Source organism: Tachysurus fulvidraco, chromosome 20, assembly GCF_022655615.1.
Source record: "Tachysurus fulvidraco isolate hzauxx_2018 chromosome 20, HZAU_PFXX_2.0, whole genome shotgun sequence".
In the NCBI taxonomy this organism is placed as follows: domain Eukaryota; kingdom Metazoa; phylum Chordata; class Actinopteri; order Siluriformes; family Bagridae; genus Tachysurus; species Tachysurus fulvidraco.
This window is the reverse complement of record NC_062537.1, coordinates 17,901,399-17,916,444: the sequence shown is the minus strand read 5'-3', so window position 1 is coordinate 17,916,444 and position 15,046 is coordinate 17,901,399. Positions and strand designations below refer to the sequence as shown.

Sequence of the window (15,046 nt, the reverse complement as noted above, 5' to 3'; positions counted from 1 at the left end):
TTGGTGTGTAGTGTTTGTAAGAGCTCTGTGGCTAAGGCTTTGGGGAACAGAAGGATTAAATCCTATCACTGCCAAGCTGACATTGTTGTGTCTTTGAGCAAAATTCCTAAAGGATAAAAATAAATGCATTTTCCCAAATAAATAATTCTAGAGAAAATAAATAAATCTCTTACTGTACTTGTTAAGACATAATTGTTAATGCACTGAATGCCTGCCGATAAACCTTAGCCTCCGTAACTACAGTAAAGCAGTAACCCCGCTATCTTCAGGATTCATGAATCAGCCCAGATGATGGAATGATGGAACCCAGTCTGAGTAATGATCTGTTCACACATCTAGAAAGTTTATCGCTCCAAGTCTCCAGTCTCTGTATCATGAAGTAGTCAGTGGGATGTGGTAGCTCAGTGGATAAGGTGTTAGGCTACTGATCGGAAGGTCATGGGTTTGAACCCCAGGTCCACCAAGCTGCCACTGCTGGGCCACTGAGCAAGGCCCTTAACCCTCAGTTGCTCAGTTGTAAGCCATAGTGGTTGCCATAGTAATAACCTTTATCAGTGGGCGGAGCAACTAGCATTCCATATCAGTTTACTTTTACTTACCAATAAAATTAAATATTTTGGAGGGAGATTTGGTATGTGGTAGCCTAGTGGTTAAGGTGTTGGACTACTGACTGGAGGGTCATGGGTTCAAATCCCAGGTTCACCAAGCGGCCCCTGAGCAAGGCCCTTAATGCTCAGTTGTATAAATTGAAATAAATTGTAAGTCACTCTGGATAAGGATGTCTGCTAAATGGCGGAAATGTAGAAACGTATTTGGTGTTTTTGTCTGAAATTTAGCAGTGTATAACAACATCACAAAGCAGTGTGTGATTTTTGCCACAACTCGCGTGCTCTCTGCCGTCCTCACATCCGTTTGTAGTCGCTCTATATTTGCATAAACTTTGTCACTTCGCTGATTTAGACACGGACATATCTAGACACGAACGTAGGTGTGGTTCATGATGCCATTTTATATTTTATAGCTCTCGTTGAAAAATAAAGCTCTTTGGTTGCTTTATCACTGTATGTGCGAACGTAGCAGAAGAGGGATGGTGTTACAATCTCACCTGTTTAGTAGAGCGTAACCGGCCCTAGAGTAGCTTCTGGCTTCTGTTCAGGATTGAAGGAGATCTGACAAGTTGAGATCAGACACTTTAGTATAAATTACTCTCCTCAGTGCTGATATTTGATGTGTCCCTCAAACGTGAGCGTCGAGCTGTGAGTTTTTACCATTTATTACATTTGTAGAAAGATAAAAAGGGAGAAAAAAAATTCGCAAAGTCAGCACAAACCTGGAACATTTGGCATCTGACTACCAGAATGTGTCTGTGTCTAACTGCTGGAATTTCACAGAGACAGAGACAGAGAGAGAGAGAGAGACCCCCACAGTAACAACTTTTATTCTTTAAGGCCATTTAAATTCATTGTTCAACTGTAAATATGACTTTTCTTAGAATTCTGTCAAATAGATGTTCAACTCTATCATACATTGGAATAATTTAGGCTACATCCTGAATTTTGTTTGGAATAAAACACTTAACACAGGATGTGCTGTTAAGGGAAAATAATCAGGTGGCAGTAGAACCTCAGCTTGGTGTTACATGGCATCAGACCACAACAACGTTGGCATAACGATAACAGAACAACCCTTATTACATCTCGAGATATTATAATTATTATTATCATCTTGAGATGATAATCATCATGAATCCTTGTCTTTGCAGTTAAAATCTGATTTGTGTGTGTGTGTGTGTGTGTTAGGGAGGTGTGCATAAAGCAAGATGGAAGAGTTCACCTCACCGTTGTCTACTTTGGCCAAGACCAGATGAACGAAGTCAAAGTAATCCTAGAAAACACATCCAGGTAAAGTACAAGCCTGTGCGTGCGTGTGTGTGTGCATGCGTGTGTGCGTGCGTGCATGTGCGTGCGTGCGTTCGTGTGCGTGCGTGTGTGCGTGTGCGTGCACGTGCGCGTGCGTGCGTGCGTGTGCGCGTGTGTGTGTGTGCGTGCGTGCGTGTGTGCATGAGTGCGTGCTTGCTTGCATGTGCGTGCGTTCGTGTGCGTGCGCGTGCGTGCGTGTGTGCGTGCGTGTGCGTGTGTGTGCGTGCGTGAGTGTGGTGTGTGTGTGTGTGTGTGTGTGTGTGTGTGTGTGTGTGTGTGTGTGTGTGTGTGTGTGTGTGCGCACGTGTGGACTAATGAACACTGTCAAACAGGGCAGGAAGCAATGCTGAAACAGTCATTATTGAAAGTGAACTTTTCTTTATTTTCTACAAGGCACACACACACACACACACACACACACACACACACACACACACACACACACACTCGATGCTGTTTGTGTGCACAGTAGATGATTGCAGGGCTGAGTTTCGGGTGGAGATCTCGCACAGTTAGACTGGTGCCACTGTGATCTTTGACCTCAAAGAAAATGATGGTGTCCTGTGCCAGATGAACTCTACATACTTCTCATCTTCCTCATGCTTCTCAGGTCTCTTTCTCTCTCTCTCTCTCTCTCTGTCTCTCTCTCTCTCTCTCTCTCTCTCTCTGTTCGTCTCTGTTCGTCTCTGTCCGTCTCTCTCTCTCTCTGTTCGTCTCTGTTCGTCTCTGTCCGTCTCTCTCTCTCTCTCTCTCTCTCTCTCTGTCTGTCTGTCTGTCTTTCTTGGTAGAAAGCAGAAGGTGTTGATTGAGTTTCTATAGCAGTGTTTATGACAGTAGTTCCAACTGCAAGGAAAATCACAAGTCTATATTAATGCATTCTTTAAAATGCGTGATCGTTTCCATAGTAACAGTAATGCACGCAAACAGACGTTTATTTTATAATAATTGTTTATAGCAAGAATAAGTAAAACGTGTGATGTATGGTTAATTAATAAAACACGTTTACTGTAGTTATCAGCGAAAATAAATAACTTTAGGAGCTTAACCGTAACTCCAGTTCATTACACCATCCTGTCATTAATTATTTTTTCTTTATCATCAAACCTCTGTGTTTTCATCCTCACTCATTAGGATCTTTGCCGTTTAAGGGTTCTGTTGATGACTATGAGTTCCACCGAGCACCTTCGTTCTATTTCGTGGAGCTCTTTAATCATAGGAGCAGAATGTAAACTAATGATTAAAAATGACTTTATACTTGATTCATGTTAAACAGCAGTGTTTCATCAGTCAAAGCTTTGCTCACATTTTATAAAAAACGTAAACATGTGCTCAGTGTTGCATTAGCAGTGCGCTCTTCTCTACACCCAGTTAAATGTCCTGTGAATGTTAGAATATCACTGTTGACACTTTTAAACATGTAAACACTCTGATGAATAGACTGGAGTGCTGTAATTTCTGAAATAGCACGGCAGCTAATGTGTGTGTTCGGTGATCGTAAGTGCTGTAAAATCCATTGTGGGAACTTAGAGATGGTTTGACAGTCAATATGTGATCTCCAGTCACACACACACACACACTCACACACACACGCGTACATATCAGACATCATTCTGAAAACCAGACACATTCTGCCCATGGTTAATTTATAGCACACACGCGCACACACACGCAGAGACACGCAGATACACACACATATACACACACACACACACAGGGGAAATCCTCCCCTTTCTGAAGACTTCATAATGTATTCTGTGTGATCTTCAGTCCGTTCAGAGAAAACCTTTGGTCTCCGGTTTAAAGAGAGCTGAACACACATCTGCGAATCGATAGCCATAAATAATTTGTGTTCATTTGAGATGTAGAAGAGACGGCACACACGAACACATGCCGACTAATCCAGCCAGAGTATTATTGCACAACAAAATAGTATACTTTTCCTCTAGTTCTTTTTAAAGGAACCAAAACATAACATTACCTCAGACGTCCAATCTTATGCTAAACTATCCTACGCTATATTATAATAATAAACATGTAAACTAATGCAGGAGCAGTTCCTGTAGTGCAGTTTCTTCCTATCACACTATACAGTACAGCATATTGGATTGTACAGGATAGTTTAGTATTATAGCGTATAGTGAAGATAATAAGTGTAGTTTGGTCTTGTAAAGAAAATATGGAGATAATAAGAGATTAGATTAAATTAGAGTTTATTGTTATTGCACATGGGTACAAGGCAATAAATGCAATAAACATATAAACATCTAACACATCTTACAAGTGCAAAGTGGTAGAGAAATATAAGATATACAGACTATATATATATATATATATATATATATATATACGTATATATATATATATATACGTAATATATTATATACGTATATATATATTATATATACGTATATATATATATATATATATATATATATATATATATATATATATATATATATATATATATATATATATAGGGGGGGGGGGGGTATGGGCCTTGCTTAGGGGCAGAACAGTGGCAGCTTGAACCCTGATTTTTACATTAAATCACATTTACAGCATTTAGCAGATGCCCTATTCTGGAGCGACTTACATTTTAATCTCATTTAATACAACTGAGGTTAAATTGTATTACGATCGAACAAGTGGCAACTTGTTGGACCTGGGATTCAAAATCAGTCTTCTGATTGATAGAGCAACACCTTAAACCTTATTGTTTAAGGTGTTGCTCTACCAGTGTGTTTTATTGTAATTAAACTCCTTGTTGCAAATAAAATATGGAGATAATATGAGATTAGATTTTATTATTAAAGATATTATTTTAGATATTATTTTATTGAGATTAGATTAGAGTTTGTCATTGCACATGGGTACAAGGCAATGAAATGCAACATGCATCTAACCATCTAAGTGCAAAGTGGTAGAGAAATATAAGATATAAAGACTATATATATATACATTATATACACATTATATATATATATAGAATATATACATTACCATCAGTGGGGGTTTAGTGAATTATAGAGTTCAGTAAGGAGAATCTGTGGGGTAAAAACTGTTACCTGCTGGTTTTGGCACCTGAACCTGAAATATAATATGCTATGTTAAATAAAATATGTTCTATTCTTGAGTGTGATAGGATGAAACATTTAATTTTTTGTAAAAAAAAGAAAAACTGCAAAGAAAAAGAAAAAAAATCAGATTTTCTCCAACTTTGCACTGTGTTCAGAAGGTCAGGACAAACACAGGAGCGCCGTAAGTTTTGTACTATTACCTTCTAAGGTTGAGATATAGCATAGTATAATAAGATAGTGTGTTATGGTGTAACATACTGTAGTATAATAATAATATTTTTTCATTCAGTTTATTTGTATAGTGATTTTAACAACTGATGTTGTCTCAAAGCACAGAAACAGAGTAAAAATGGTAATGTAATTAAAATTAAATTATTAGTTGTGTAATAATTTATCCCAAGTGTAACCGTTGCAGACCGGAGCGTCAGCCGTCCGCTCTAGCATTTGGACCCAAACGCAGGGATTCCAATGCGAACACCTTTTATTTTAAGAAAACACAAGACTAATACAAACTTATTTTAAACATGAAACCACTGCATGGCATGGCAATAACATTACTTGGAAATTTACAGCAAAATAAACATAACAGTTAACGTTGATAATGACTCACAAACACAATGACAACGGACCAGACCACCATATATAGGGCATCTAATTAGAGTCCACAAGGAACAGGTGCACTGGTGGAAACATGAGACAGGTAGCACCACCTACATAAACACAACAAAGTATGCGATAAGGAAACACCTGCCAGCCTGCCCTCTGGTGGCCTGGCAAGAAGCTATCCAAACTCTTTACAGCAAGCCTGAGGAAAAAACTCCCTGAGATGATATAAGGAAGAAACCTTGAGAGGAACCAGAGTCAGAAGTGAACCTCATCCTCATTTAGGTGACACTGGACAGGAAATAATGTCAATGGAAATAACGTCCTTTCTACAACAGTTTGTAGTCGAGTGGAATTAAGCAACCAAGAGCTCCTGAGGAACTGACAGGTCAGCATCATTACTGAGTTCATTACAGACTCAACACTAATTCCTTCCCTTCCAAAGTCTTTAAATGTTCACTGATGAAAACCAAAGCACAAAGGTAGCTGAATAAAGCTATACAGTGATCCCTCGTTATCGCGGTTAATGGGGACCGGAACCCCTCGCGATAGGTGAAAATCCGCAAAGTGGGATTGGCCCTAAGTTTGACCTTTTCACTGATGGTCATCATCTTCCTCTTCCTCTTGGGCTCACTAGAGGAATCTTTCGCAGGGGCACGGTGCTTAGGAGGCATTGTAAGGGCTTGCGCAGCCAATCAGCTCAGATCTCGCGTCGGGAACCAAACATGTGCCTTGTCTGAGTGCCCGTGGGTATGTACAAAGCCTCTGAGAGGGTTTCTCTCTTTGTCTGGCATCCTGGGAAACCGTTTTTATTTTTATTTTTCGATGAATATTTTTGAAAAATCAGCGAAACTTGGCCGCGAAGTGGTGAGGGATTACTGTATTATAATTCAGTACAGTAAAGGAATGTTTCAATTTAAACTCATGCTCTGCCTTTGTACTTTAACCGATACTGAAATGTAAATGTTTATATTTGTTCGTCCTACAATTAATTACAGTGCCACAACAACCACACCCACAGCTGGACATTTCCACGTTACACACTTGCACTACATTCACATCCTTCGCTTTAATATTTAGAATATGTCCATATACCGTATGTCTTCACTCGTGCACACTTCCTCTGTTCTGAGGAAGAACAGAAGAAGTGGGAAAATTAGGAAGCTAGGACCGGTTCTATGTTTGTTTACACTACCTCAGTTTTTTCTAATCTACTTTGATATATTCTTTGATATATACTTATTCACCTGTGACTTATTATTATCGCATTGCATTTTTTTTAGGACAGTCATACAAAGTATTTCACTACGTGTCGTACTGTGTGTGTGTTTGTGTATGTGACAAATAAAATCTGAATTTATCGTAACATACCATAGTATAGGAGATTAAATAGCTGTTGCGTAATACAGTACAGAAGATTGTATAAGAAATGCTTCCATACAAACTCATGCACTGTAACTGATATCGACCACTTAGAGTCTAGATTTGTGCGACTTAAACCTGTGTATTTTATTCACTGTAGTATGATGGAAATGAGAGACTTAGTGAAGTGTGTGTGCATGTGTGTGTGCGTGTGTGTGTGTGATAGAGGTAAGTGTGTATGTGTGTTTGTGAAAGAGGTAAGTGAAAGGTGTGTGTGAAGTAAGTGAAAGGAGTGTTGCGTGTGTGTGTGTGTGTGAGTGAGAGAGAGAGAGAGGTAAGTGAAGTGTGTGTGAAAGAGGTAAGTGAAAGGAGTGGGGTGTGTGTAAAAGAGGTAAGTGTGTGTGTAAAAGGGGTAAGTGTGTGTGTGTGTGAAGTAAGTGAAAGGAGTGTAGTGTGTGTGTGTAAAAGTAGTAAGTGTGTGTGGGTGAGAAAGAGGTAAGTGAAGTGTGTTTGTGTGTGAAAGAGGTAAGTGAAAGGTGTGTGTGTGTGTGTGTGTGTGTGTGTGTGTGTGTGTGTGTGTGTGTGTGTGTGTGTGTGTGTGTGTGTGTGTGATTTAAGTGAAAGCGCATCTTATTTTTTATCCAGTTCTTTTTTAGCATGAGTCTCCTCTCTCTCTCTGGCTCATGGTGTCTACTGAAGAGAAAACACACACATAAGTAGGTAGGCTGGTAGTAACACACGGGTGGAAACAATCATTTATTACCTGCCGGGTTAACACACCTCCTCTCGCTGTCCCACACTCCCTATTACAAATACTGATATCAGTACTGGAGTGTAACATGATAATAAAAAGAGAAGTCCTGTGTTAGTCTTCACATCCTAATGCATGGTCAGAATTGTTGGGAAAATCAAAAGTTGGATTTTTTTTGTGCAGTTAAAAAACTTGATGTCCTTGAATCTTCAGCAAATTGACACAATGTGTTACGGTGATTATCACCTGAGTGCATTTAATTTCCACAGTATACTTTATTAGTCCATATATTGGCTGCTGTTCATCTCTAAACATCTCTAAATCAGTGATGTCATTAATAAGATCCCTAAAGAACTGGATGTGGTTTGTCATATTTTATTGTATTTTATTATATAATCTGTATTAAGTTACTCTGGCACTATGTCTTCCCGTGACACAATATTGTGTTACTGTCTCTTTAAAATATTTGATTGTTTGACAAATGCTTCATTGTTATTTTGTTCAATGTTTATGTTGCATTTTTATTGAGAGTAGGTCACTGACAGGTACAGTGGCTATGTCTGTGTGTGTGACATGACGTTAAGTATTTATGGGAGTAATCTGAAGTGTTCTGGGTTTTGTGTGTGTGTGTGTGTGTGTGTGTGTGTGTGTGTGTGTGTGTGTGTGTGTGAGAGAGAGAGAGAGAGAGAGAGAGAGAGAGAGAGAGAGAGAGAGAGAGAACTTCAGTACAGTGGAAACAATTGTGAACAATCTGAAGTAAAGGAAAAGGGAGTCAGTCCCCTTCTCATGAAAACAAACTTGTATCGCGAAAGGAAATATTTGCAGTCTGCTTTAGTCAGAGACTTCACTCTCTGTCTTTCTCTCTCTCTCTCTCACACACACACACACACCCACACACCCACACACACACAGACACACACACAGTAAATCTGCCAGGCTCCATTCTAACAGCCCTGATTACTGCCTTGTCTACATTGTTATTGGCTCATTTTGGAGAATCTGTGGTTTCTAAAGAATTCTACAGACCCGGGTGCTTATGTGAACATAAGATATTGAGTTCACAATACTTGGACTTGGTTTTCATATCTTCGACATGTTCCTCCTGTGGAGTGAGACCAAATCAGGATGATAGAAATTATTATATTATATTTTATACATCTCTGTGAGGCAGATAATCAGGGTTGAATTTGTTAATAATAATATAATATCATATAATATCATATAATCTAAAAGAGCCTGAGTTCCACTCATGATGATTTCAGTCCCAGTGTGGGACGTATGGACTTCCTGTTTCTCCATCCCTTCTATGTCAGTCAGTATGAACGAAATGAGATGTGGCCTCTCTTCTGCTCTAAGGTAATATAATGTTTATTTCACTCGCTTGATATTTTTTTGATTCAGAGAGCTGAATTTCCGTAACTTTACCATGATCCACCTGAACGAGGAGTTTTCCCGCGGCCGAGGTCTGGACGTGGGTGCCCGAGCATGGAAAGGAGGAAACGTTTTGCTGTTCTTCTGTGACGTCGACATCGTTTTTACTGCTGACTTTCTGAACAGCTGCCGCCTGAACACACAACCAGGTAAGAACAAGAGGATTAGCAAAGAAAATCAATATGTTTGTTTTTATACCGATCATGACCCTAAGAACACCATCAGCTACAGTGAAGCATGGTAGCGGTAGCATCGTGGTAAAAAGCAGGATCAAACCAGGCAACCAGGTAGCTTAAACATTATGTTATTGATTTGTAAGATAATATAATTCTCACTGTAGAGGGTTTAGCTTATGTTACTCGTGATCTTTTGTTTTGTAAGATGATATATCCTTCGCTGAGGCTTTAACTTACAGACTGTGACTTTACAACCATGTTTCTAATTCATAAAGTGATCTGCTATCCTGACTGTTCTCTCCGTCTCTTTCTTCCACTCCTGCCTGAGAGTATGAAGGAGCTCTTGTTTATATTGATCATGACTGAGAAGAAGTGAATATAGATTTTTTTTTAAATCTATGTGTCTGTCTCTTTCAGGAAAGAAGGTGTTTTATCCCATTCTGTTCAGCCAGTACAATCCTGCAGTGATTTATGGAGGTAGCGATCACATCCCGCCTGTGGAGCAACAGCTGGTAATGAACCTCGGTTTATTCAACACGCTGCTAATTTTTTTACAGAATTGTTTTGGATGTGTTCTTATAGCTGGAATAAGCTCAAAGTGGAAAACGTTAACAGCCGAGGATCCACATGCTTAAAGAGAAACTTTGAGTTAAACAAGTTAAACTTAACTTGTTCCAGTAGTGAAAGAAAGCGAAAAATGTTCTAATATAACAAGGAAGGATCTGTCTATATGTTTATATTCTTCTGTCTGTCTTGTCTTGTCAGCTAGCTAGCTAGCTGTCTGTCTGTCATTCTGTCTGTCTCTCTACCTGTCTGTCTGTCTGTCTGTCTTCATAAGACATTATATTGTATAGTCTCACTCTATAAAATCGCATTAGTTTATAAATATGGACTGCAGAGAAAGTATATGAAAGTGCATTAGACCATGTTGAGACACACCGGAGGTTGAGACACACCGGAGGTTGAGACACTGATGCCGTGATGTTTCCTGTGCAGGTGATTAAGAAAGACACCGGCTTCTGGCGGGACTTTGGTTTCGGGATGACCTGTCAGTACAGATCCGACTTCATCAACATAGGTATATATACGAGACGGACCACGACACCTACGCCTCGTTTCTTAGTGTGTGGGCTGCTCTGCTGCTGAGAGATCCAATTAGGTCCAAGAAGTCTTTCTGGGTTTTATACCTCATGACAAAAATAAATGTGTTATTACAGAGTATTCGATTTGTTTATCATATAATGTCCTATGCATATCCGATTCACATTTAGTCATGACCTGCCTGTTCTTTTGTAAACAAAATAAATGAATCAGTTATATCTATTAATGGGTTATTAATATTGCAGTGTAGTGGCATAAATAGTGAACCTTGAGTAAAATAGTGGTATATATTGTGGTATATATATATATATAGTATAAATAGTGGTATCAGTAAAATATGATGTAATGCAAGCATAATTTCGGACTGAGGTGAATCTGGACATAGCAGATTTAGAAGGACTCCCACGTCACTGCAGGCTCGTCCGTTTCTGACCATAAAACAGCTGGTGGAGAACGAAGAACTGGTTTACATCCAACCGAAACAGCACTATGCACACACACACACACACACACACACACACACACACACACACACACACACACATGCTGACTGTATTCTCTGTCCTGTGTACTCAGGTGGATTTGATGTGGATATTAAAGGATGGGGTGGTGAGGATGTGCACCTCTACAGGAAGTATCTGCACAGTAACCTGCTGGTGATCCGTGCTCCTTCTCGCAGTCTTTTCCATCTGTGGCACGAGAAGCACTGTGCCGACGAGCTCCTGCCCGAGCAGTACAAGATGTGCATGCAGAGCAAAGCTATGAACGAAGCATCTCACGGACAGCTGGGAATGCTGCTTTTCCGACACGAGATCGAAGCTCACCTGCGCAGACAGAAGCAGCGCAGCATCGCAAAGAATGCCTAAATGGACCGTGGTGATTTTTACAGGCACACACAAACAATTACACACTTTTTGACTTCTTTCTGTTCACCTGAAAGTGACAATTGAATTGTTTACATTCAAGAACAGCTGATTTCCATGAAGGTTCTGACATCGGAAGACGACAATCAACCAGTCGAGTGGTTAAAGGGTAAACAGTGCTGTTGCTAGGCAACAGGAAACATGGCTGACAAGCAGAAGCCAGCCAACGACTGAGTATTATGTTATCGTGAGCTAGCACATGGTATCTTACAATGTAAAGCCACAGAAACAGTGGAAACATGAGGAAAATTCCCTTCAGCAGTGTCTAAACGGTCATCCTAAGACGACTCGTGGATGAATCCGACTCTCCTCAACATCGTAATGATTTATGCTTTAGTTTTTGTAGTATTTTATTTTATTTTGTTTTTATTAGGCTAAAACACAGACACCATCCTAATAATAACTTCATGAGACATTGGTTTTTTTTTTTACACCTCGTTTATAAGGTATTTATTAAAAGCATGTTCAATATTTTTATCTATTTATAATTACAATGAAACGAGCTTTAATCGTCAGTGTCAGAAAAGTTCCCGCTTTACCTCTGACCGTCACAAAGCGCTGACGCTGGAGACTCCTTCCATAAATTAAATTAAAAGTAAATCTCCAACAAAAATCAGTTTAAGTAACTTGTTGCCATAGAAACGATTACGTATTATAATAGCATACCGCAGACAGAACCGCCGTCAGAGCTGGTGTTATAGACAATTAATCAACACCTTCTGACCAATCAGAAGCGAGAATTCAACATATATAGTAGTATAATAAAACATAATGATATAAGATAAGCTATTTTCAATTTAGTGAGCTGGGTTTGAAAAATAATTTGTACCACACACATACCCAGATAATAGACACACTTTTTCTGTGTCTATTGTCTATAGTGTGTTCTTCAAGGGGTCTCTGAGGGTTTGAATTTTTTGTTTGTTTTGTTTAGAATTTAGGGTTATTAGCATTCAACAAGAAGTTGAAACTCTTTATGGTAGGAAAACACTTACCAAGTCCCTTTCAAGAGGGGAAACTGAATGTATTTAGAATAGCAATGTAGATTTAAATATATATATATATATATATATATATATATATATATATATATATATATATATATATATATATATATAATTTACTTTATTTGCTTTTGGAATTAATGAGAAACACGTTACATGTTCAGCATGTATACAGTACGTGGTTTCCCGACTTTTCCAGTTTTTCGTCGTTTTCTGATATTTTAGACAGTCCCAGTTTCACACCTTTTAAGAATAATGATTATTGACACATGCTGAAAACACAGTGAGGGGAAATGTAGAATTTTGACTTTGCTATGCAGAGAACTGAATGTATAATGTCTCTAAACTGGCAGAATATTTAATGAAGTAAAAAAAAGCACTTACAGTAGGATATTACAGGTAATAACACGTTCAGACTCATCACTGATTTATTATTCTACATCAAATTTATCAATCCCTAAACTTCACTGATTTATAACTTCACTGATTGTTTTTTTTTGTATTTATTGATTTAACACATCACCAGTACACTTGTACAAGTGTTAAGTCTTGCTGTCTCACATGGTTTCAGCCAAAAAGAGTAAACCTTTTCATCAGGATTTCATTTTTCTTCCATTTTTGCTTTTACAGTTTTCTTAGTTCTGATTTATTGCTTAGAGACAGAAGAGAAATCGTTTTTTTTTTTTGTTTGTTTGTTTTTTTTCTAAAGGCGGTGTATTTACCAGTATCAATATGCACAAATGTATTTCTCCATTGTCTCATGCAGGTGAGAAAAGGAGAACTAAAGATATGAAATGAAGCATTTTTAAACGTTGACCCATAAACTGTACATGTTTATATCGACGAGAAGATCGATAATAACTGAGACGATGTTCAGTTTTATGAACAACTCGTAATTTCAATCACAATCACAAGTTGTTCCGGTTACGGTCAATTTTACATTTATTCACGTTGGTGTTTTGTTCCGTTCTAAACGGGAAAATTATTAAAAAAAAAAAAAAAAAAAAGACTATCTGAAGAGTTTAGAATTGGACATTTATAGAAGGACTGATGTTCATTTGGTCCTGAGATTCTGTTTCATGTTTCGTATGAAAAAAACAAAACTGAAAATGTATAATTAAGGTCTGGAGCAGTAGATAGGACGAGACGTTCAGCGACCTATGACTTTGATTTGTTTCTTTATACTTTTCTGACAGGATTTCACTTTATTTCTGAGTTCTTTTTTTGTTGTTGTTGTTAAAATATCGCTTTACAAAACGGCCTTCATATTTGCGACAACCTTGGCGCTTGGTGGCAGGAAGTAGAAGTTTGTTTTCCAGAATGATGCTCTTCATGCAGGTAGAAAGGAAGGTTATAAGTTTAAATCCCAGCACAAAGTGACTGTTCTTAAGACATTTCATGCTTATCTCCTCACCTCAGTGCTGGGAGCAGACTTCAGATAAAATCATCTGCAAAATAAATAAATGTAATGTGTGATAGAAGTTCTAAGCCAAGGATTATGTTGTCTCTCTAGAATCTGTATTATTTTTATTCTTATTGTTTCTTTTTTGATTGTTTTCTGAATGAAGTTAAATTAAATAAGCCATATTTAACATTATTAGTATTAATTGGTCATCCTCAGACCCTAATTTAGAAGGGGATAAAGTACCATGTTTTACCCTTAAAACAGGAAATGAAAGAATGGTGTGAAAGAAAAGGAAAAGAAAAGGTTTAGGATGTTTCCAAGACAATAACTGATGGCTAGATCAGGAGCAATGTAGTGTTTAGCTTCCCATATTTAACCTATAAAAAATGAGAGACTTCTATTTATTCATCTTCTACGTTATTCTTGAAGTATTTGAAACGTTTTTATTTTAAATGGAAAACATTTGCACAGAAGAAATATGAACAGATTCCTATAATTATTTTAACAATAAATTAAATATGAATTAAATGACTTTGTTGGCATATTGTTCTGAGAAATACTCATTCAGATGAATGGGTTGATTTTATAAAATGAATTACATGCATTTTCAAGCTTGTATTATTGGTTTTTTTAAGTAGATTTATGGACACAGGGATGAAATTAAAATAAATAAAAATCTGTGTCGTTATTTGTTCGGTAGATCTCTGTTTCTGTCTCTCTCTCTCTCACTAGGCCAATTAGGCCAACACCTTTAGGCCAACACCTTAATCACTAGGCTACCATATCACCTGTGTTATTAAAATAAAATGATACAATGAGCAATCTAGAATACGTGGGAATCAGTCTTAGCATCCTCATGTTTGTTGATGTGGTGACCTTCAATATTTGTTTCTGTCCTTCTAGTTAAAAAACAACAACAAAAAGCTCTAAAGCCTTGTCTTTTAATTCAGGATACTTGGTCTCCATGTGCCGAAGCAGCTTTGAAAGCTTCCTTCCTTCCATTTGACAGCCTTTTAGTGCATATTCTGCAGAGAGGGCTCGATATCAGCATCACCTGTCGGAATAAACCCGTATTTTAAGTACGACTCCTGATATTTTCTATTAAAAGTCACTTTCTTATTCTCGGTAGTCGAAGGCTCTTCTCTCGTCTCATCTTTGGGCTTTTTCCCCTTTCAAAAGGTGTTTGTTTTTTACTCATTTTAGATAGTTCGTGGGATTCATTTTTATTATTATTAGAACTTTATTGAAATAGAATGTTGTTTTTTTGTTAGCACGTTTGCCTCCCACCTCCAGG

At 38.0% G+C, this 15,046-nt stretch overlaps 1 protein-coding gene across 3 annotated transcripts in view; it reads left to right on the top strand.

The window, feature by feature from the left end:
* csgalnact1a (chondroitin sulfate N-acetylgalactosaminyltransferase 1a) overlaps nucleotides 1-14,440 on the top strand; it is a 33,315-nt gene extending 18,875 nt beyond the window's left edge. For all 3 annotated transcript variants that reach the window (XM_027175370.2, XM_047805043.1, XM_047805044.1), the window contains 5 exons: nucleotides 1,800-1,901; nucleotides 9,114-9,292; nucleotides 9,737-9,831; nucleotides 10,316-10,397; nucleotides 10,997-14,440. In XM_027175370.2, coding sequence (XP_027031171.1) covers nucleotides 1,800-1,901; nucleotides 9,114-9,292; nucleotides 9,737-9,831; nucleotides 10,316-10,397; nucleotides 10,997-11,286 — 748 coding nt within the window. In that variant the 3' untranslated portion in view covers nucleotides 11,287-14,440. The remainder of the gene's footprint in view (nucleotides 1-1,799; nucleotides 1,902-9,113; nucleotides 9,293-9,736; nucleotides 9,832-10,315; nucleotides 10,398-10,996) is intronic.
* Nucleotides 14,441-15,046: the final 606 nt, after the last annotated feature.